The 23,465-nt window shown below is 40.2% G+C and overlaps 3 protein-coding genes across 4 annotated transcripts in view; 2 read left to right on the top strand and 1 right to left on the bottom strand.

Annotated features, from left to right (window-relative positions):
• Positions 1-4,553, top strand: part of LOC123978543 (protein only RNase P catalytic subunit) — a 16,083-nt gene extending 11,530 nt beyond the window's left edge. For both annotated transcript variants that reach the window (XM_046061812.1, XM_046061813.1), the window contains exons 8-10: positions 3,577-3,725; positions 4,044-4,242; positions 4,354-4,553. In XM_046061812.1, coding sequence (XP_045917768.1) covers positions 3,577-3,725; positions 4,044-4,242; positions 4,354-4,482 — 477 coding nt within the window. In that variant the 3' untranslated portion in view covers positions 4,483-4,553. The remainder of the gene's footprint in view (positions 1-3,576; positions 3,726-4,043; positions 4,243-4,353) is intronic.
• A 179-nt stretch (positions 4,554-4,732) lies between these two features.
• On the top strand, positions 4,733-9,915 carry psma6a (proteasome 20S subunit alpha 6a). The gene is made up of 7 exons (XM_046061814.1): positions 4,733-4,918; positions 5,608-5,702; positions 5,846-5,927; positions 6,566-6,721; positions 7,226-7,404; positions 8,172-8,266; positions 8,775-9,915. The coding sequence occupies exons 1-7, from the start codon at positions 4,843-4,845 to the stop codon at positions 8,830-8,832; spliced, it is 741 nt and encodes a 246-aa protein (XP_045917770.1). The 5' UTR covers positions 4,733-4,842; the 3' UTR covers positions 8,833-9,915.
• Positions 9,916-10,826: 911 nt separating this feature from the next.
• On the bottom strand, positions 10,827-14,804 carry nfkbiab (nuclear factor of kappa light polypeptide gene enhancer in B-cells inhibitor, alpha b). The gene is made up of 6 exons (XM_046063435.1): positions 14,472-14,804; positions 13,208-13,313; positions 12,802-13,012; positions 11,971-12,059; positions 11,502-11,762; positions 10,827-11,397 (listed from the first exon to the last, which is right to left on the bottom strand). The coding sequence occupies exons 1-6, from the start codon at positions 14,723-14,725 to the stop codon at positions 11,362-11,364; spliced, it is 957 nt and encodes a 318-aa protein (XP_045919391.1). The 5' UTR covers positions 14,726-14,804; the 3' UTR covers positions 10,827-11,361.
• Between the last annotated feature and the right edge of the window lie 8,661 nt (positions 14,805-23,465).

Here is a 23,465-nt window from a genome sequence, read left to right as displayed (position 1 = left end):
TTTACCTGCTATGTATCAACATGTTGGCATGCTGACGTCAGCATTTAGCTCACAGCAGTACAGCCTCACAGAGCCGCTAGCATGGCTGTAGACGCTTCTATTAACATCTACACACTCTACTATAAAAAATTTTTTTTAAGTATTAGTATTAGTATAGCACTATATCCAGGTATAACTTGCCTATCTTTATCTAGTTCTTTATTTTTACTCCTCCACTGACCTGTTTTTCTCAGTATTATCATACTCTCTCTCTCTGTTCATTTCTGTCCATCTGTCTCTCTGTCTATCAATGTGTCTGTTCAGGAGTTGGAGAGGTTCAAGGCTTTTGTGAAGAGGAAGCCAGCGTTTGATGTGGTCGTAGATGGACTGAATGTAGCAAATATCAACAAGGACAAAAGCAAGCTGTCAGAGACGGTGAGAAAAACACAGATGCACATGGACAATGTGATTTAAAAAAAAAAAAAAAAAGAATGAAAGAGTTCAGCTAAATATTTTACAGGGTCTACCAGTCTAAAGGTGGTTATTCAGAATCATCTCTGCACATGTACACACACATTTTAACAGTCTAGATTTTACTGGGTTCTTCCTACATATATGTCTGTCCAACCCTGGGGCTTTTCTGCCAGTTGCATTATGACTAACCCTGCGGTGTGTGTTTGTGTGTGTGTGAGTAGATGTGTGTAGGAGATGCCTTTTTAACTGGCCAACACATGATTTTAATAACACCAAGCCTACTTGTCTGCCCACATATGTCTGTCTGTCAGGATGTGTGTGTGTGAGAGAGAGATAACTATCGGTCCTTCTGTCTCACGTTCTTCTCTATGTGGCTGCAAGACAAAGGAAAGTACAAACAGACAAACCTATTGCCACGTTTATTCATCTACATCATCGGAAAGCCACATAAATTATTAAAATTCAAAAGTCAAAGAAATTTACATTAGGACCACTGACAGAAACGTTTATTCAAATGCCTTTATGATTAAAATCAGTTAGCGACACAGCTGTATGTGACATATGAAAATACCTGCTGAATTTATGATTAACAAGAGTCTACAGCCATGCTATCAAAACTGTGAGGCTGTACACTTGGGCGAAACGGTCCTTTGCGCTAAATGTCAGCATGCTAAAATGCTCACAGTGACAATGGTAACACTCTGAAGTTGAGGATATAATATTCATTACACAGTAAAATGTTCACCATCTTAGTTTAGCGTGTTAACATTTCCTAATTAGCACTAAACATAAAGTATAGCTTAGGTTGATGGGAATGTCATTAGATTTGCAGGTATTTAGTCATAAATATTGGACAAATTAAAATTTTGACCTGATGAGGGTGCTAGATGAAAAGTCAAAGGGTCACCATAATTTTTACAATTCATGAATGGGACATGAATGTGTCTAGCAAGTTATATCGCAGTCGTGCTAATAGATTTGTGAAATTTTACTTAAAACCTCAAATTTCAACCCTATGGTGGCGCTAGAGGAAAAGTCAGGGGGTCACCAAATTTATAGGTTCTTCCTCTGGGGACCACAAATATCTGACAAAACATAACTGCAATCCTTCACATAGTTGGTTCATCTATCTGAAGGATTGCTATCCATAGAGCCATGCCACTAGCATGGCTAAAAATTGTATATGCACACTTATTAAGCGAATTGTATTCCTCAGCATTAATTTTATCGTTGAAAAAACACAAGGCTCGCAGTCCTTCCACAATATAATTGAACCTCAAACCTGAATGTTTAACCGAGGAAACATGAGTTTTGTCTTACTCAAGAGAATATATGTGTGCAGAATTATTAGGCAACTAAATTATCAAAATAATTTCTGTTAAATTACTTACTACAAATTTTTGGCCTTTCAAAAATATTTTGTAACCAATATAGCCACCCTTCTTTTCACTACCTGCCATGAGCCTTCCATCCATGGAGTGTCAGTTTCTTGATCTGTTCACAATCAACTTTCACTGAATCAGCAACCACAACCTCCAAAATGCTGTTCAAAGAGGTGTATTGTTATCCCTGACTGATAATGTGACGTTTGAGAAGGGCCCGCAAGTTCTCAATAGGATTCAAGTCAGGAGAGGAAGGGGGCCAGGTTATTATTCATAAGTCATATTTGAGGCCCTTGCTGGATAGCGTATTAGTGGAGTACTTGGAAGCATGTGATGGATCATTGTCCTGCTTAAAGATCATGGCCTTCTTGAAAACCGAGGGCTTCTTCCTGTACCACTGCTTAAAGAAAGTATCTTTCAGAAACTGGCAATAGGTTTGGGAGTTGAGTTTCAGTCCGTCTTCAACATGAAAAAGTCCAACAATCAAATCCTTAATGATAGCAGCCCAGAACAGTACCCCTCCTTGTGCTTTTTGCTCCCCAGCTGAACCCCAAATTGCCTCTGGTGGCTGTTCTGCCAGTGTGTGAATGTTAGTTTCTGTTTGAGCACTTAGGCTCAGTGAATGAATGTGTGTAAAAGTGCTTTGAGTGGTCGAAAAGACTAGATAGGCACTAGACAAATACGGAGCATTTACTATTAGCAACAAAACGTTTGATTGTCCAGTGGTCACTGCTCAAAAGTGTTGCATCTGTCTGAAAGGCATTTTACAATTTTTATACTTTTCAGTGTCGGTTAAATCTCTTTTTTCATCCATTTTTTTTTTTTTTACCTGAAGTGATGAAGCTGCCTAATACCTAACACCTTGATATAAGGTGTGATTCACTTTCACCACACCCTCCTTCATTATATAAATACATATCACCTGAAAATGATTAACTCCAGTGAGCATTCATGTTTATATGGTTTAGAGTTGGAAAATGGGCACCGAAATAATAATTGATTCAGAATACTTACATGCCTAACAATTGTGCACAAAGTGTATACATAACATACAGATATATACATAACATAACAGATAATATAACGTCATCTAAAGGCTTCCCAAGGGGCCCACAGACTCACTACAGACACTAAACATCTTGGCAATCGATTCCCCAGATTTCATAGTACATCTCTGTTTAACAAAGCTCTTGGTTCAGCGCTACAAAAGTAAAGAGTGGTAGTTTTTACTGTGGCAATAAGTAGGTTGATAGAAGTGCTTCATTGCATTATCCTTTTAAATCAGTACGAGAGGTACAGTAATTGTCTCAGCCATATCTTAGGGTCCATTCAAAAAAACAATACACAGTTCTTCCTGTTCCCTCTGCGTATCTTAAGACAATAATAAAAAACACAACTTGTTATGCGTACACGTACAAATGCATGTAACACTGCTATGAGTGTTTGGGTTTTTTTGTGTGCAATTTACAAGTTACTTATTCCTATTCATTTCTCTACTGTTTTATCTTTTTAACACACAATGGCATGTTATAGGATCTGACACACACACACACACTCTAACAGTCAGCGTTAGATTGTAAACAATGTACAGACTCGTCTTAAAACTTGAATCGTGTAGGAGCAGCTACATGAACCAGTAGGTGTGGTTATGTATCTGAGTGGAGCTGGCATCCAGATTTTCATGTTGTACTTGTTAATGTTAACATAAATAAAAATATTGAGGTGTGCGTGTGTGTTTCAGTTGTTGGCGGTGGTGTCAGAGCTGGAGCGTCAAGGCCGGACTGTTCTGGTGTTGGGAAGGAAACACATGCTGCGTCCCTCCAGATCCTGGGAGAGACACAACATGGACCTTATCCGGCAGAAAGCTCATTGCTTCTTCACTGAAAACATGTGAGCAGCTGATAATAAAAGGAGAATATTATGTTCCATAGAAAACACATTTACACATCATATTATATACTAATACTCTCATATTATCACCATTCGTTCATTCAGTCATGCAACTGCAATTCAAAAATTGTAGAAGTAGTCGCAGAACAATTCTTCAGCATGTGGGAGGCTGGCTAATAGAAGACAGGGAAAATGTTGCATGTTTAATTCAGCACATTGTTATTCAGTTACACCTGTTGTTTATTCACAGCCTTTTTGTTTATGAGAATCTATTTGGAATGAGTTCACCTCACACCTTTTGGTTTATGTGTCTGTCAGTTCGGAGGATGACCCCTTCTTGCTGTATGCTACTTTGCATTCTGGGAACCACTGTCAGTTTGTGAGTAGGGACCTGATGAGGGACCACAAAGCCTGCCTGCCAGACGGGGCCACCAGACGGCTCTTCTTCAAATGGCAGAGAGGCCACCAGCTGGTAGTGGATGGATGCATTGCAGCAGGCAGCAGAGTCCGATTTCAGGTGAGGAAGAGGAGAAGGAGCAGGATGAGAGGGGGGTGGGTATGAAGGGAGAGGGTTCATAATTGGGCATGAAGAAAGAAGCATACCAAATAAATGTGTATGTGTGTGTAGAGTATTCCCAGCTATGACACCATTGTCCAGACTTCAGCGGTCTCATGGCACATACCCTACGATGACACAGAGGACAGGAGCACCTATGAAGTACCACAACGTTGGCTCTGCATCACCAAAAAGCACTGAACACACACACTCTTAACTCATACGCTTTGATGATACCTGTGGACATGTAAATAAACATTTACCACAAATAACTAAGTGGCCTGCACTCTTTGTTTGAGCTTTGAATCATAGGAAAATTACATTTGATTAGGTTTTTAGTAATACTAAACATCCGTGGTACTCTCATTGGAAAGGAGCAACGGGGTTGCAGTCATCGACAGCGACATCTGTAAACTACAAAGCTGACCCGGAAATTAAAGCCTTCAATCGGACAGATAACTTCCGCAGTAGATGACGTTTGTCATGTTTTGCCTCTGTTGCCTCTCAGTATAGTTTCAATTTCAGTCCCCACCAGTTTAGCTTATATATTTTACAACCGTCATGTCTCGGGGGTCAACTGCAGGGTTTGACCGCCACATCACCATCTTCTCTCCGGAGGGAAGACTCTACCAAGTTGGTAAGTAATTTAACGTTAGCAAGAAATGCGCAAAGCTCAACCTGCTCTGTCATCACTACTGGCTAACAGGCTAACATTAGCTAGCACATGCTAGCTCGCCCATTCATAGTTAAGTGTTCTTTAGAGAGCGTTATATTTCATTACATCGTGGTATACTCTAAATAAACAATTAATATATAACATTAATTCTCAGTTAAATAATTTCGTAATAATGAACTAACGAGGTTATGTTGCAGTTGTGCTAGTTACCTTAGCTAACATTAGCTTATTTAACCTGTGTAGTGCTACCATAAATGTGTGTGTAAATATTTTTATTAGAATTTAAGTGAATTTCTTAAACAGATTTTCTAACAACCACTTAGGTAGCACACTGTTTACACCTATATTCACACAATTTCTATTAGTCGTTCTTGTAAATGAGTCATCATAACTGAGCTGTATTAAATATTAGCCTCAGATCTGCGACAAACCTTGTCAAAAGAATACCTGTTATAGAGATTACATTACATACTTTGTGTAATACCCATGGTAATACCTAGATAAAAGTAATGTGTATAGAGTTGCATTCAAAACAAATTGCTAGCTTGGTTCCTGATTTAAAAGAACAACTAGTTTTCCCACAATAGTTAAAAGTTTGAAGTTCACACTTCTCAGCTCATGGGTTTATTTTTCCTTCTTTCTGTCTTCAGAGTACGCCTTCAAAGCCATCAACCAGGGCGGACTGACCTCCGTAGCTGTCAGAGGGAAGGACTGTGTTGTCCTAGTCACACAAAAGAAAGTCCCAGTCAGTACACACAGATACATAAGTTTGTGTTTCGGTGTCTTCACAGAACACGTGGTCAGATTTCCACGGCTGTCCTTGTGGTGGTTGCATTACTGGTGAAGTATGTGGTGTACATTTCTCTTTTTGCCTTGTGTTTTTCTCAGGACAAGCTGTTGGATGCCTTGACAGTCACACATATGTTCAGAATTACGGAGAACATTGGCTGTGTTATGACCGGCATGACTGGTAAGCAGTGTCACCCCAAATGTTGAGCCAGTGCTAAATGTTTCTGTCAAAAGACGGTTTGTTGCCTTATTGTCATGTTACTAATGTTCTTATTCAAAGCTAAAAAAAAAAAAAAGCAAACATTATGTTAGCTGTCATTTCAGAGCTGGAGAAAAATTAAGAGTGTGCAGTTTTAGTCAGGTGCAGCAGAACATTCACATTACATAATAATAATAATCAGAAAAAAACACCTACCTAATTTTAAAAAGTGGTAAGACATGACTTGTTAAGAGTTGCAAATGCATTGTAGCTAGCACAATAGAAAACTAAAACTCTGACCTTCATTATTCCAAAGCTGGCCAGAGCAGCACAGAGTCTACCTGTTCATTGCTGTAAACGATAAACAGAAGTCGTAAGTAAGTAAGTGATATAATTGGGTCAGTGACTGCCTTGTCTGAAACCCAATGTTGAGGGTAATAAATCATCCATCTCTAGTCCTCCTGTCGTCTCATAGAACCATTTATATAATGAGTTATCATATTCTTTCTCTGTAAAAAAAAAAAAAAAAAAAAACTTGATTGCATTATGTTCATTCATGTATTTGTCCATTCTTAAATTCATTTGTGTGAAAAGCTTTTCCTGCTTCTTCCTTCCTCCAGCTGATAGCAAGTCTCAAGTTCAGAGGGCACGGTATGAAGCAGCTAACTGGATGTATAAGTACGGCTATGAGATCCCTGTGGACATGTTGTGCAAACGCATGGCGGACATCTCCCAAGTCTACACGCAGAATGCTGAGATGAGGCCTCTGGGCTGCTGTGAGTAGTGTGCATAGGTGTTTGTGGATACCAAAAACACGTCGTTAATGATATATGGGTTTTTTTAACGAAAACAGCATGTTAAAAAATGTTTGCCTTTTCATTACTCATCACTCATTGTCATCCACTGCTAAAATAATGTATGTTTCTCTGTGACCAGAGCTAGTTCTACACTAAACCGTCTTTTTGGATGAGTGTAATTAAAATAAAAAGGTTTAGTGTTCCATTGTTTTGTAAATGTTGTTACAGAGTGTTGTTATCACAGCTTGATTTTGAATATCCGCACAAAATATCTTCAGCTCCCATTTACATATTTACATGTTCTTGTTAAAATTGTTTATAGGCCCACAGACCACATTAAATCTAAATATACAATTTTTCACAAAGGTCAAATTTATTTTTCAGTGTGCTGTTTAACCTTTAGCATGATCCACATGTTGAAATAGAAGACATTGTCTCTTTCTCTTTGTTCCTGCTGTCCTGTCTTCCTTTCCCTTCCTCCAGGTATGATTTTGGTTGGATTGGATGAAGAGTTGGGTCCGCAGCTGTACAAGTGTGATCCAGCCGGCTACTACTGTGGCTTTAAGGCCACAGCAGCTGGAGTAAAACAGACTGAGGCCTCCAGCTTCCTAGAGAAGAAAGTCAAGAAGAAACTGGATTTGACCTATGAGCAGACTATAGAGGCACGGGACACACACACACACACACACACACACCATAGTTGTATTACATTGCATTGTTGGCACTGGTAATTTCTTAGCAGTGGAAAGTCGGGGAGTTCTTTGGAGTTTCACAATTGTGTCAATAGCATCATACAATGTAACTGCATTACTTATGGTTTTCCCAGACAGCTAGAGTAGAAACAAAACTGTTGCATCCATCTAACAATATGTAAGTCATGGATTTAGTTAGACAAATCAGGGAGACTTAGAATCCCCTTGGTAAAAGAACAAGAAGTCAAAACAAACATGTGGAATATGGTACCCAGATGTAAATTAAATGTTAAATCTACATTTAGCAAAATTGTTTCCTTATTCAAAATTTAATGTTTGTTGGTAGACGGATATGTGCTGCAGCTATATTTGTTTTTCTAGAGGGCACAACATCTGTTAGATGTTTAAACACAGCTTTTGGTCTTTAGCCTTTCTTGGAAACCCTGAACATTTTATTTGCTGTCAAATGTTTACAGCTATGTGCACATGCAATTGCTGGCATGCTGACAAGCGCACAATGATGTGTTGCTCACTGGTGTAAGCACAGGTTTTTATTAATACATTTATTACTTAGTGACTCCATTAATAAATACTGTATAGGCATCCCTTATATTCTCATACATTATATTCCCTCTTTCCAGATTATTTGGCTCTGTGTGCTCCTTGCTGTTTCATGTATTTCCCTCTTCTTCCTTTAGTCTTGTTTCTGAACAACTCTCCCACTCTTCTCAAAACAGATGGCTATCTCATGTCTGTCAACTGTTCTGTCCATTGACTTCAAGCCCTCAGAGCTGGAGGTGGGAGTTGTCACTACACAGGAATCAAGATTCAAGTGAGTATTTTCCTGACACAAAGAGAGAGGTCACTATTCACTGCCCAGCTGCTGCTGTCGGTGGGTTTTGCAGAATAAAAGTGAGTGGGAGTATTTATGAAAAGGGCAGACGGATTTAGCCAAGCTTCCTGGATGGATTTTGAAAAATAAAACAAAAAGGAAAAAAAGCTTTGTGTTTGACAAAACAAGCTGTGACCAGCTGTGAACAGGCAAAAAATAAAAAGTCAAGTACAGATCTAAAGTTTTGCATCATTGCACTGAAACTGAAAAAAAGCTAAATCACTAAAACATGGTAATGTGTTGGCACAGTCAATAATGCGTTATTTTTAAAAATAGATAAAAGCAGACTAGTGTTGTAATGGAAATTCCCTAAAAACTAAAACCTGGGATAAGATCAAAGTAAGGGCTCTACATGGTTAAATGTGTTCTCAACACATCCCATGTGTACGGCCTATAAAATCTGGCCGAACACAAATAATGACTGTTAACTTCTGTGTTTGTGTTCCAGGATTCTGTCAGAGTCTGAGATCGATGTTCACCTGGTGGCTTTGTCTGAGCGAGAGTGAGGAAAGTTGGCAACCAATTTGCTGCCATCATCATTACTCTGAAAAGGATGATGAACGGTAACACCAGAAAACCCCACCTCCTCCACACAAAGAGTCTCGTCTAGAAGGAAGATGAAGGAGCAGTTGGCATCGAACTTGTTCAGAAGAGAGGTGGTACTACACCGTGAGGTTGAGACAAACAAAAAGTTCAGCAGCAAAGAAAATTATGGTCCTTTTTAACCAGGAGGGTAGAATATTTCACCCATCCGCTCTGGCACTTAGCCCTCCTCCATCCTCTCTGGTCATAGCCAGGACCTTAATGGACACAATATTATCCACATATTGACCCCTCCTGCATTTTCCTTCTCGCCACAATATGACGTCCTCACTGCAGGCAGCTGCCAAATGTCACAAAGCCTAGAAAGATGCTGGACATTCACATCAGTCCCCAGTATGACACATCCTTCTGCTCCTTGGTCACTGATGGTGTCAGCCATTGGCCACAGTGCCCTCTGGATGGAGCTCAGCCCAAATGACTTCAGTTGACGAGTGTGACATGAGCAGATTGGAAGATGGGGGTGTGGTAACACTACAACTACAGCACAATACCTCTTTAAGTAGGGTCTGCAGAATTATCTTAAAGTTCTAAATTGGTGCGGTGTATCAAACGGTGAAATGTATGTTTTAAACTGTACATGGTCCCTTTTTAAATAAATCAATGAACTAATACCTCTTACTTCGCATGGACTTTGTGGTCCTGTATCTTGTTGAGTCACTGTATTACAACAGTGCTTCCAATCTTTACTCAGGGCTGCCACGACACGTATTCCTCCCACTTTCTTCATCTGCTTTAAAGTCTCCCCTCTCCACTGTCTTCAGTTCCAGGATGATGTTTATGCTCTGATGTACTTTGTGATAACCCAGGGAGCAGCTGTGGAATTCTCTAATTGCAGCATCATCGTCACACCCCTGTTGAAGTCTGCTCAGGTCAACGTCAATGGGAAGTCTCTAATTATTATTTCATCGTGTTTTGATCCTCCTCCCACCCCTGCTGCCACTGCTGTACATTAGTGCACTTCTATTAAACACAATGTTTTTATGGAACACACTCGTTTCTGTTTCCTTTTTGTTGCATATTTAATCTTGTAGTGCTCTAGCCGTGCAGTGATTTAAACTTAATTAGCATTTTGTTTATTTAGATTTTTAACTAGTATTTAAAGTGTTGACTCCAGCTGCTTGACATTGACCTGATGAAATTGAAGGACAAATCTGCAGCATAATTATAGAATTGCATAAACGTACACTTAACGTTTCATATTTATTTGACTTCAATTTGATTTAAACTCCCTTCCTCCACGTCACCCAGAACTTGACTGAAGCATCCTGTTGTTCAGCGGAGATTCCCTTCTTTGGAGGAATGAGAAGCAGGAATGTCACAAGCAGCTGAGTGTTCTGTTCCTGGGAATTTCCTGTCCCTTCCTTCTCACAGCCCCACCCTCCCCAAAACTTCCTGATGTAAATGACTGAGCAATCAGCCCTATTGCCCACATGCAATTTCCCTATGCCTCTAATCTTTCTACGCACGCCGCCGCCGCCGCCACCCCGCAGTCAGTTGTCAGTTCCTCGTTCAGTGGAGACGAGTAGTCGAGTTATCTGCCCTTTCCTGCATGACACGCATTATATGAAAATAAAAGGCAGCCGGTCAGAACTGAAACTCAGCTGTCATGCCTTGATGGAAGCATTTATACAAGTACAGACACACTGACGGCAGCAGGAAGGTGCGTGGTTCAAGTAATTTCCCTGTATAATTGCAGCCACGTAGTATTGTCAGGTACTGTCAATTATATGCTGGGTTTGTATGATATTTAGTGATATTATAGAGATATGTCTAATGTACACACACAGACACATTCTTGTGCAAACTTTGGGTGCCATCCAGAACCAACTGTAGTTACATGCCGTCCGTTCCCCCTTCACGTCACCCACCCCAGACTCTACAAATAAATTCACACAGGTTATGACTGTTAAATATGAGTGTTTTTAATTTAACTGGAGTGTGCTGGACTGTTTGCTGTCTAACATGTACATCCTGCTCAACTGTACACATACACAGCTGCCATAAAAAATACATCTTTGTATACACAGCATTTACAATATCATACAACAGAGCTGTTGCAGGTACATCTGTGTGGATGGATGTTTTTGTCACAAATGATTCGCAGCGTCCACAAAATACAAGCAATCCTCTTATCATACAGCAATCCCATCATCGTGTGTCACGTATATTCACATCTCGGCGTGCGTTTTGCTCTCCCGCAGCCTGGAGCGGACTCATTGGTTTATTCGGCCATCAGTCTCTGTTTGATTCTCCTTTGCAGTTGCCTGGCCATCTGTTTTGTCAGAGGCCACGCCCGCGCCGTGTCACCCACACCATCGGGGTTCATGTGACGTTACTGCGGGAAGCAGTAGACATGCCGAGCCATTTCTTTTGTCCTTTACAGTCATCATCGCAGCCTCCTGCCTCTGTAACTTCCTCTCTCTTGTTTCCTGCTAATGCCCATTCCACTGAATGTCGTCATAACCCACCTACAAACACACACACAGGACAGAAAAATGGTTACACACGAGCCAGAGAGACACTTTTGATTGTCTTAATGTTACAGCAGAAGCCCTACATTTTCAACACACACCTCCTCATCAGACTCCTCGTCCTCCTCTTCCTCGCTGTCGTCTGATTCGCTGTCAGGCAGCTCCCTCAGGTCAGGTTTGGTCAGTGAGTACAGTTCTTTCCTGATGTCGTCGTCGTCACGACCGTAGGTGAGATGGTAGGGGGTGTGGCCTCCAGAGGTCAGGAGGTTGGGGTCTGCTCCTTTCTTCAGCAGCAGCTTGACCAGTGAGAGATTCTGCTGGTCCACAGCAAGGTGCAGTGCACTGCGACCGTTGCGCTGCTCCTATAAGGCAGGAGAGAAGACGAAGATTTTATTAGCAAGGGGCAAGTGTAAAAGACAAGAAAAGAGGGCTGGGTGTCCAAAAAATATCACCATAATGTAATTTTTGAAATGTACATATATTTGGCATATGGGTCCACATACTGTTAGTTATTGTACTAGGTTTATAAAGTGTGTATTCTCACATATAATTATGGTGTGTGTTGTTTACCTTTGCATTAATGTCAGCTCCCAGATCCACCATGTTCTCCACCAGTGAGAGGAAAGCATGAACTGAGGCCAAGTGGAGGCAGTTCTGACCTGCAAAAAAACAAAACAGAGGAAGAGCTTAACAACAGTTTCAATTTCCTAGAAAACATCCAGAACAAAAAGGTGGGTCTCAAGTTAATTTAAATTGTAGAAGAGCTCAATAGTATTTAACTGGACGAATGATTTGCTTTAATGTGAATTCATATGATTCTGCCATGTTAATGTAGATTCCTAAAGGTCATTTTCCATTTAATATGCAAAAATTAGTTGAGGGTTTTGTTTTATTTTTCAAAATTTGGTTCCTCAAAATAAATCTGCAAAGCAGCCAGCAGTGCCATACTTAAGGTTTAAAAATGTCTGGAGCCTCCCACATTTCTATTTGGAGCTTTAAGATCTAAACATGTGCCATGTAATAGATGGGGTTTCGCCATGACGTGATGAAGTGCTATGGCATTCCCCTTGCTTGCTTAAATGTTCCCTTCCTCCTAAACATAGTGTTCAGGGATAATGGGCAGTAGAAATGACTCTTTTTGAGCCCACCATTCCTCCTTTTAAATAGCAGTTCAAACCAGCAGCAGACTGGTCAGTGTCTCGTCTGTCTCCATGCAGGGTGGGTGGGCCACCACAGGATGGAAATCATGACAACTGCTACAGAGTATTATATCCAATGTTTAAATTTAGCCTGCCACAGCTAAATTCAAACATTTTAGTTCCCTCACATGTAAACAAAGCATTTATCAGAGCCTGGATATCAGCTCAGGAGAGAATCACAGGTCCTGTACTACAGCCTCACCATGATAGTTGCAGGCAGCCATCACCCTGTGTAGATACTCCGGCTGACAGTTCTGCGTGATGACGCTGAAGCACAGCAGGTTACCATGGCGACAGGCGATGTGAAGAGGCGTGTCTCCATTGTCGTCCACCAGCGTGGGGTCGCAGCCGGACACCAGGAGGCGCTCACACACGTCCGCCTGGTTCGTTATTACTGCTAAGTGGAGCGGAGTCTAGGACGGAAAGGCGTTTTTATTATTATTTTTATTCCTCATGTGATGACAGACATATTGCATCAATTTTTATTATTGCTGCAGCCTGGTGGAAAGGGTAGGGTTCACAGCAGAAAACAGAATGAGGTGGAGATGAACAGAAGCAGAGGAGGAAAGATGAGACTGAGTGCATATCAATAAATCCTCTTCATGTACCTGTCTCTGGTCGTTCTGTGTGTTGAGGAAGTCTGTGTTCTTGGACAGGCCTATCATTGTTCTGATATAGTCCTTGGCCTCGTGGATGATGGCCAGGTGGAGCAGCCTATAGAGACAGAGAGGGGAGGTAGAAGACCTGTTAAAATACACAGCCAAATCTACAAGACAAAGGGGGTATTTTCCCAGCAGGAAACCAGTGACACACAGGCACATGACATATTGAAAATAACATACTGTTGCCTTTAAACAGTGACATATCGCCCTAGTACCTAATGGTTCCATGATATGGTTTAAAATGCATAATAATTACTTGAAACAACAGCTTTACTTTGTGCTAGATCCTGTGCAGGCTACAAGTCAGTTTTTATTAGATTATTGATAATTTAGAAATCAGCCCAGAAAATGCTGAGCATCCTGTGTTTGACTTCAATAAGACACACAAAAATGATATATAATGGATCTTATAGGGGGGGGGGGGGGGGGGGGCGTCACGTTGACTGCTCTGCTGTGGCTTCAAACATTTGTGTAATTTGGTTAAATCACCAACGTGGTTTCATACTTCATCGGGCCTCACTTCTGATTAATTAAGTCACGTTGTTCACCTTTAACCCAACATCACATGAGCACGTGCTACATAAACAGTAACACCACTGTACAGAGTTTGAACTATATTTCTCGGCGGATGAATTGGGTCATAATAAAATTATAAAAAAATCTTGGTGTTATTCCCCATGGTTTTATAACAGCAACAAACCAAACACGCGCATTTCAGGACAGAGTTTCACCTTCAGCCTCCGTAGACTTGCGTTTATGTACTTTTCTAGTTTTTTCCCCCGCTTCACGGGAGCGCGCGTCGGTCGGATTCCTTGGCGGCGCGCCCGGGACTTTCCCAGTCTGACCCGCGGCCATAGTGGATTCCCTCCTGATAATAGCCTTTTGTTTACGTCCAAAACCCGCAGTGTCTGACCACAGCTAGGCCCATTATTAAACCCGACACCCATTCTGTGTATTGTTAACAGTGCAGCAGCGTACTTTTATAAGCCCTGCTGCTTACAAGTTAAGCTCCGGCCCGGGCTGGGTTAGGTCTGGGCCTGTGAATTGTAACGTTAACGACAAGCTGGAGAGGAAGACATTCCCCACAGGAAAGGGATCAAATTACATCCAAGACCCAAGCTGGGCCCAAGTTACTCAGCCACTACTGCAAGCCTGGCTATACGTGCGACAACATCCGCGTGTCTGTAACGTTATTCCTGGTTTAACTTACGTGTCTCCGTCCTCTGTGATCTGTGTTTTCCATTCGTGCAGCTCTCCGGTTACAGCGGGAGGTTGTTTGTGCTGCGGAGGCTCACAGTCCACCTGGAGCCGACGGATCTCGGCCGCCACAGCCTGGTACTCCTCCTCTTTCAACGAATCCAGACCGCTGTCGAGCCGCTCCTCGGTCGACTGAGACGGCTTCCCTTCTTTAGACTCCCGACTGTAATCCATTTGGTTTAATAAACTGGTCCGGTGTAGGGCCATGGTGGTTTGTTGTTCGAGACGAGATGCGTATGGTTGTCTTCTGGCGGAGTCGTGCAGCAGTCTGTAAATGCCCTCTGTAGCGCAGCGGGGCGGAGCTAACAACTAGGTGGGGGATTTCCAGAAAACTGTCACTTAGAATAACAGCACACAGATTGCTGGCTCCAAGAGGGGATTTTATTGAGACACATATAAATACACCCCTCAGTTTGTCACCAACAGAGCAAAGTTTCAAAGCTCCGATTCTGCAGGCTACATTTGCTGGACTTCAAAATATACATTTCTGCATTATTTCAGTCTTTACAGAAGCATTTGGAATTATTTTATGCCACATTTACTCAACAAATATGCATTTTCTCTCACTTGAAATTCACAGTTACTTTGAAAACCATCTAATCAATCAATCTCAGTTATTATGCAAACTATGCTGTGTTTTATCAAAAGTATGCACTTCTAAATCAAGCTGGCCAAAAGTACAAGGAAGAAATCGGCCTTAAAGCCATATCAGTGCTTCAGAGAAATGCTAATTCTGCAAGAGGGGGAAACACAAGTCCAGGAAATCAGAATAACTTGACGCACAAGAGCCTCTATTTACTTTTTCCCCCTCGGTAATAACCGGTTGCATGCGTGTGGTCCCATTAAATAGTTTCTGTTTTGACATGAGCAAGGAGAAAGTCCTAAAAGTGTACTCTGTTAGCATGTCCCTGCTAAATCGATAGAACAGAAAGGAAATGTTGTTTACCAGACCCCCAGCTGAGTAGGTGGGAAGACCTGCAAGAGAGGGGTTGCAGCATGCACAGGAGTTTCCTCCAAAACTTCAATTGTGACTGCAATGTGATTTCTTTTTGTTTATCATACTGTGAACATTATATAACAAACCAACAGGGCTGCAGTGGAGTTTCCCTAACAACCGGAGATCTTGACCACACACTGTCAAGTTTATGTTTCTTCTTAAAGATATATCATTAGGCTTTTATTTATATCAGAGGAGCTCCATATGTATTGCTATAGTAAATAATATGTGCTTTATGCTTGTGTCCGTTCTAAGAAATCAAAATTCCAGTGCATACATATACTTATCCATTCTGTGCAACAAAAAAAACAGAATCACTTTCTTGCACTCATTTACTAACTGTAACTGTACTTTAACATCCTGCCAGCTCTTCCTAAACATAGTGAATGATGCCACTACTGATTTTGTTTTTACTAAGTGAATTAAATTCCCACTGACTCTGTTACAGTGCATCTAATAACCCTGTATCAGATCATTCAATCAGTTCCTTTGCAGATAAAATGGAAGCACTCCAAGTTCTCGATTAAGGCCGTGAGACTTCACGAGGCTATGACCTATCCCTTTAAAAACAAACACCGAGTTGAACGTGATGTTCTGGAGGCCTGAGGGAAACTCCGGGCTTGTTTTACCTCCCATTGTTCAGTCTGTGCAACCAGTTAGACTGGGAAGCTCAGGCGTCGCTCTCAGCCTGTTTTCTACTGTCACGATAACAACTGTTGAGCAACATATAAGGAATGCAGTCAGAGAAATGTACATACACATGGAAATGCACGTTTGAAATAGGAAGCAGCTTCTGCACAGAATATTGTGCATCGTGAACTACATTTAGGCATTTACCATGTTACACAATGTTGAAATTAGAATAACTGCAATTCTCGGTTTAACATTGCATTCTGCTTCTATATATCCGTGTCTGAAGCAAGAATGGAAAGATTGTGGAGAGGACAACAAACCATACAAGCCACGTTCACACCCACTGTTCATTCTAAATACATATAGGCCCTATGTGAAAACAAGACCTCTGTTTCAACCAGCATAAAGCAGATGAATGGAGGAAAGGAATGCACACAGCAGGCTGGATGACCTACAGACGAAGGGGAAAACAAAGCAGTTATACACAGTTGCACAAAGCTTTATATATTTAGACAGAGGGAATTTAATATTTCAAGTATATGGATAGTGGACAATTCAAACAAACAGCATTTGCTGAAGGTCCTGTCGAGGAATCGGACCAATCTAAAGTATGACTTCCAAGTGGACATTAACATGATGCAATAGGAATTTTTCTTTCTGTTTGTAAGCAGTTATGTGTAAACGATGCCGATATGATTGGAGTCAGTAGCACTGAATCATTTTGACCGGAAACCAGTCAGAAGAAACCAGCGCACCTCGGCATCATTACGGTAACTGACATGAAAGTCTGAAACACCTTTTGGTTAAAACAGTACAGAAACAAAATTCTTATACACTGAACTAACATATAAACCATTTACTAGCAGCCTTAGACACAAAAAGGAAGTGACTACACTTGCAAAAGTAAGAAATAGTCCTGGATTTTTTTTGTGTGTCTCCCAGCTGGCTCTTCAAAATGTAACCTGAGTCACCAACACTTGCCCAGATTACTTATTAATGGTTGGAGTGTGCTCTAACTGGAAAAGATGAGGAACAGAAAGTGAGATGGTGTTATCAAGTCTAATAAAATCTGTCTTTATGATTGTTCTGTCATTGACACTAAGGTAAAATGCCTCTTCTCCAAAACCACAACTAGTTTAATACATTGCCACCATTAACTAGCAGCAGTATATTTCCTGGCAGATTGTTCAACTGACAGTAAAAATAGTCTATTTTTACATCTGAGAATGGAGTATGCTGATTTCATGTGAAGCACAGTAAGTGTAACATGTGTGTGTGCTTTTTGTGATTTTGTATTGTGTGTGAATAATAAATTGTGTGTGTTTTGTTTAGCTTTTACTGGAACATACATAAAATAAACTATGTTGAATGCGTGCCCAATATTTTTCTTAACATCCTAATCTCTTACCTCAGTGTTTCTCTCGGGAACAGTAAAAGTAATGAGAACACACTGATCACACAAAAGAAAACATGAAAGAGGAAAGTAAAATAATATTGGCGTGATGAATACTGCCAGTTCCTGGCATTCAGTTTAGTACAGGCAATGTTGCTTAGCACTGGTATCTTTAAATAAGAACCCACTTAGCACAACAATTAGTTCACCCAGCTCACTATACTCTGCAGCATGTGTGAGTATACTAGAGGCTGAATCGTTTCACTTGGTATATGACATTTAAAAAACACTGAATGATCCTCACGTGAGATACAGTATTTACCAGCTGAAAACAAAATCAGAAATCAAGCCGCTTGGTGTTCTTTTAAAGGTACCAGTTGATTTAATGTTACTAAAAAAACATCCTAAATGGTTAATAAAAGAATAAAAATATATATTTTTTTAATGTATGATGAATTTGGCATGTTGGACTTTGAAGTATATTTCCAGCATTTTAAAATGAAAGTCTTTGCTTTATCACTGAGCATGTAGGTGTGTGTGTGTGAAGCTTCACTGTGTGAGCGGAAGAATTTCTACTGAACATCCTCTAGAAGAATAGCCACTGTTACATAGAAATTTGCTGTATGTACAGTATCTGTGCACACTGGCACGTGCGCTGGTGGGAATCCCTGAGCATTCTGGACATGAGCAGACATTCACATCACACAATGAGTCATCATGACTGAGCCATGCACACACCATACAGTATGTTCAGGTAAAGGGTCAAACAATGACTCATCTAATTATATTCTAAACATATGACTGTGTTAAGAATGAAATTGTGACTGAGACAGAAATCCCCACCCCCACCTCCACCCCCATGAACTGTGAACCACTGTGGGGTTTCACTGTGTTCACCTGCTTCTTTACCTGCTTCCCTTTTTCTCAATTTCCTGCTTCCTGTACCGGACAGCAAACTGACTTCTTGTCTGGCAAATTTTCTGTCATATGAACAGGAGGATGTTACAGTCATGTGGTGTAAATGTTTGCTGTTGTTTCCAACCACTCCCTCACTATTGCATTTCTTTTTTGTTAAACAGAAGGGATTCAAAAGGGCTCTTAACTAGAGCTACAGATGAAAAATTCTCATTCACTGTGGTCATAAGATAATTTATATGCCAGCCTCTCATGTGTCTTTCAGATCATATAAATTTATAAATATATTTTAAGATAAGTGGTCTGGTTGTTATAATCAGTGGTGGAATGTAACTATGTACATTTACTCAAGCACTGTACTTTTTTTGATACTTTCCTTTTATCCTACTTTAAACATTATACATTTTACTCCACTACATTTAGTGAGTGATAGGTACTTTGCAAATTCAGGTTTTACATAATACATACTATCATCAATTTATAAAATGTGATATACAGGTTAGAATACCCAAAACATCTTAATTTAACATCAACATGTTAAATATGCTTCACTACCAACATGAAAATACTGCTTACACATTAGCTGATTAGTAATAGCAAGACAATATTATAATATGTAATAATATATAATAATTTAACACTGAGAAAGGCTTGAATACTTTTACTTTTGATACTTTATGTTCAGTTTGCAGTTAATACTTGTGTACTTTTACATATGTAAAAACAAATTCATTGTTGCATCTCTAAATATACTCAATTAAACAATCAGAATAATTATTCCACTACTGCTTATAATCTGGCATAAAGACTTAGACTACATTTAACATTTTTCATGGTGTTTGTTCTACACATAGTGACGTTCAATGTTACAGAAGACGAAGATGCTGGGACAAGTCAAATATTGTGGGAAAAGATATGTATACCTGTTGAAAATTGATTTTTAAAACTCATTTACTTGCATTTTATCTGGATTCCATTGATAAACTTATTCTAAGAATCAGAATCAGAATGAACTTTACTGCCAGGTAGATTTTCACACACGAAGAATTTGCCTTGGTATACATTGGTGCTTAACAGAACAAAATACTTACATACTAAAATATTTCCCACTTTATGTAGAAATGTTGTGTGCAAACTGTCTCGACAGTTGCAGCTTCAAATTTGCAACCAGCGCAGCGAAAAGTTTATCAACTTGCTAGAATGAATACAAATAGCAGACCACAAATTCTACTGGACTTCATTACTTTGCAGTAGTGTTGTTAACTCGTTTGCTGATGTTCCTGGATTATGCTGAGTCTGCGTTAATGAGCGATGAGTGTTTACGCAGTCAGCAGTGCAGACTTCCTTTTTGTTAAAGCTGATTGTTTTTCCATTTCTTAACAAAAGTTGCTAAAAAGTGCAAATTGTGATTATCCTGCACAGATTCACAGCTCCAGTTTCCTGTTATTTAGATTTCAGGTGGCCAACAGGCAACCAGAATCAGATGTTTCTTTCCTGGAGATCAAATGTAACCAAGGATCCCAATGTGTCGACAGGGGAAAGATGATCTCATCTGATGTGATTAACAGTGACCTTCTCACTGGGTGCACAGACTCCAAACCAGTCCGCCCAGGTCAGAGGTCAGTGTCAGTCATGGACGATCAGCCGTGGAAGGACTGATCAAGATATCACTTGTCTTGCTCAGGGACACTTCAGCAGGCTGGAAGTTAGCTTACATAGGAATTTAAACCAGAATAATCCAATTTAATGAAACTATCTAAACCCAAGACTTACTAACTACCTTTTTTCAGACCTTACAGCCATATAAGTCCATCTGTTGATGATGGCCCTAGGAATTGTACCACTAGATGGCGACAGGTGACCACTTCTAATTCTTAACATGATTGTGGAGTCTGAACATGGAGCACAGAATCAGTGAACTGACAGGGATTGGTGGTTGATGTTGTTGTGTATATTTTCTCATCACTTTAATTTGATCAACAGGCCAATTAAAAATGTCCGGTTTTATTTACTGTGGTTGATTTGGAGAATTTGTTACATTGTGACACATCATCAAGTGTTTACGTAAACAGAGGAGCTTTCTATTTTTTTTCTGCATAAAAATACTTTGGCTTCATGAGATGCCTAACGAACTTGTCTGTTGTAGCCTTGTGTAAGACAGTAAACTAACTGACTGGTGTCTGGTGTCTGTCTGTCTCCTCTGTTAGTGTGTGCTCTTTTTTTGTCTTATTGTATGATTTATTTTATTAATGGATAAGTTCATTTACTCAAGAAAATATGAATGATCTCATTATCAGAGCGTGAACCAGTATAAAAGTACTTAAGCTGGTTTTGTTCTTGTAATAATCCCTGCTGCAACGTACAAAGCTCAGTCACTAAACAGCCTGTTGGACCTACATGTGTGCAAAAGAGAGATTTAGACCAGTTCTTACCTTTTTTGTGTGTCGCAGACCTGTTTTCAGTTATGGGCCACGTGGTGGAAAACACAAATAATGTATCACAATGAAGACCCTCCCATGGCTACATCAAAACCTAGTATTCTTGATGCTAAATTAAACATCCTTCTAATGTTACATTTTACCATAATCTCGAGTCCTAAAACTAAACTACCAGACCCCTAACTAGGTGAAAACCTACAATTACAATTTCCATCCTAGTTAAGATGGAAACTCCATGTAAACACAGACAGACAAACAGACAGACAGACAGACAGACAGACAGACAGACAGACAGACATGCGGTGTAATACTGCAGTAGGCCTACTTAGAGGCTTGTGACTGAAAAGCACAGATCAATAGTCATTTTCGGCAGTCTGGAGGATTATACACCTCACTGACCACTGATGCGATGCAAACTAAAGACACACACACATAGACAAATACACACTTCGTGTCCTCTGGCCAACAGGCTTCTCAGGCTGTCTGTGGATCCATATATATATATATATATATATATTTTTTTTTTTTTTTACAGAACCATGAATGAGAAAATTTACCCTGTTTTTAAACTACTGAAAGCTCTGAAAGCTGCCTGCTCTATCCTGTTCTCATGGGAGAGATCTGTGTACCAGCCTACTCTTTTCTCTTACTTAAAAATATGCAGTAAAATGTGCAAAAACACCTTTACTTTAATTTGATTCATGTTCTAGGACTATTACCACATGATGTGCACAAACTTACCAATCAATATGCAGACGTTCTCATTCTGTAAATAACAAGACCTTCACCATCAGGATCCTGTTCAGCTGCTGGTTGCACCACCTCAGGATTTAAACTCAAATTAAACTAGAGTTTTGCCTTGCATCGCATAAATGATCAAACATTTAGAAAATGGCAAATCTGCAGTGTAGTGGCAAAATAAAAGGAGGGTAAACTATGACCTCAGTGCCACCAGGCAGAAAACCAACAATGTGAACTAGTAGCCTATATTCACTAATTACTAATAATTACTTTTAGACTGAAGTGCACAGTGGATATTGAATAGTGTATATACAGCAGTAAATAGAAGATAGTGTAGCTAGGATACTGCAATGGGAAATTTTGTGTTTCACTGTATATTGGAAAACTGTTTGCCTAACTTAATGTGATATATAATTATTTTTGAAAGTACACATCTGCCAGGTAAAGTAATAAAATGTCAAAATTAGGCTGTGAGAAATAAATCACAATTTTGACTTGTTAGGTCAAAATTATGAGCGAGCAAGTGAAAAGTATGAGATGCGAAAAAAAAACCTAATTTTTAATCAGTTTCTCATTATTTTGACTCACCATGAGTATTTTTTATTTTGGTCACTAACATTGTATCTTTTTTTGCTGACAGAGATGGTCAATAAAATGAAACCCAATGAGGCTACAAAAGCAGAGGCCTCAGTCACTCACAGGTTTACTGTTTCAGTCAGTCAGGTCAATAAAGGCTGAACCTGGGTCAAGGTTTACAGTGAAAACAACCAAACTAAAGCTCCAGGAAGCTTGGTGCTTAATTAGTTTTTAGTGTTGGACTCCCCACCACCCATCTCATTTCTATTCTCATTTCTATTCCCCAGGCGGCCCTTGTCAAGCCAGCAGCCCGACCCTCAAGCTCGTTCTCACGCTCATCGGCCTTGATTGATTTCCAGGGAGCGACGCCGACTGGCCTGAGCCCACTGGCCGAGCCATAGACCGCCTGGCCCGCGCGGAGGGGCCAGCCTAGCCCGGGGGGGAGAGGATGGATGGATGGATGAATCTCCCTCCGATCTCTTATCAGCCAGAGCAGCTTCTAGTGGGAGGAGAAGTGTGAATAGTCCCTACACACACACACACACACACACACACACACACACACACACGGAAAGCTATGCCCGAGGTATTCCCACCACCACCAACAAAGACACTTCAGCAGGACAGAAACGACCATTAGTAGTCTTAAAAAGATATGATCTGGATCTGAGTCCCCATGGGTGCTGTTTTCTAATTACACTGACTCCAACACACAAATCTGATCAGGCTTTCTTGAAAATATAGCCTATACATTTTTATGTTCAGCGATGACAAGTGACAGGCTTCTAGAAATAAGGGGAAAAGATCAGCGACAGAGAACAACAGTAAAATGTTATTTCACACCCAGCAAGCAAAGTGGCGGGTGAATTTTACACGACTACTAAACTGCACCACTAAAAAGCCAAATTCTTCTAGTAACCTACTGCAGTTCTCAAACATGTTAATCATATTTATTAAAAATTAAAGATTTTCAGCTAGTAGGCCTATTTTATTTCAAGAGGAAGCAGGTGAGCCACATTATGACACCAGAGACCAACAGTTTATAGACAATGTGTCCACAATATGTTTATTTAATTTTAACTTCAAAAGCATCTTTAAACCTACAGTGGATGGGCTACATTCAATGTTCGTGAATGTAGCTTGATAGCTCAAAATTTGACCTGCAAAATCTAATTGGACTTCATAATCCCAGACTCAACATTTTGTAGGACTTGCTCTTATACAAAATAGAAAGATGGCGTTTTGAAGTCATAT

The sequence above is a fragment of the Micropterus dolomieu genome, linkage group LG11 (genome assembly GCF_021292245.1).
Source record: "Micropterus dolomieu isolate WLL.071019.BEF.003 ecotype Adirondacks linkage group LG11, ASM2129224v1, whole genome shotgun sequence".
Taxonomy (NCBI): Eukaryota; Metazoa; Chordata; class Actinopteri; order Centrarchiformes; family Centrarchidae; genus Micropterus; species Micropterus dolomieu.
The sequence above is the reverse complement of the archived record's forward strand: the minus strand, read 5'-3'. Positions and strand labels throughout refer to the sequence as shown.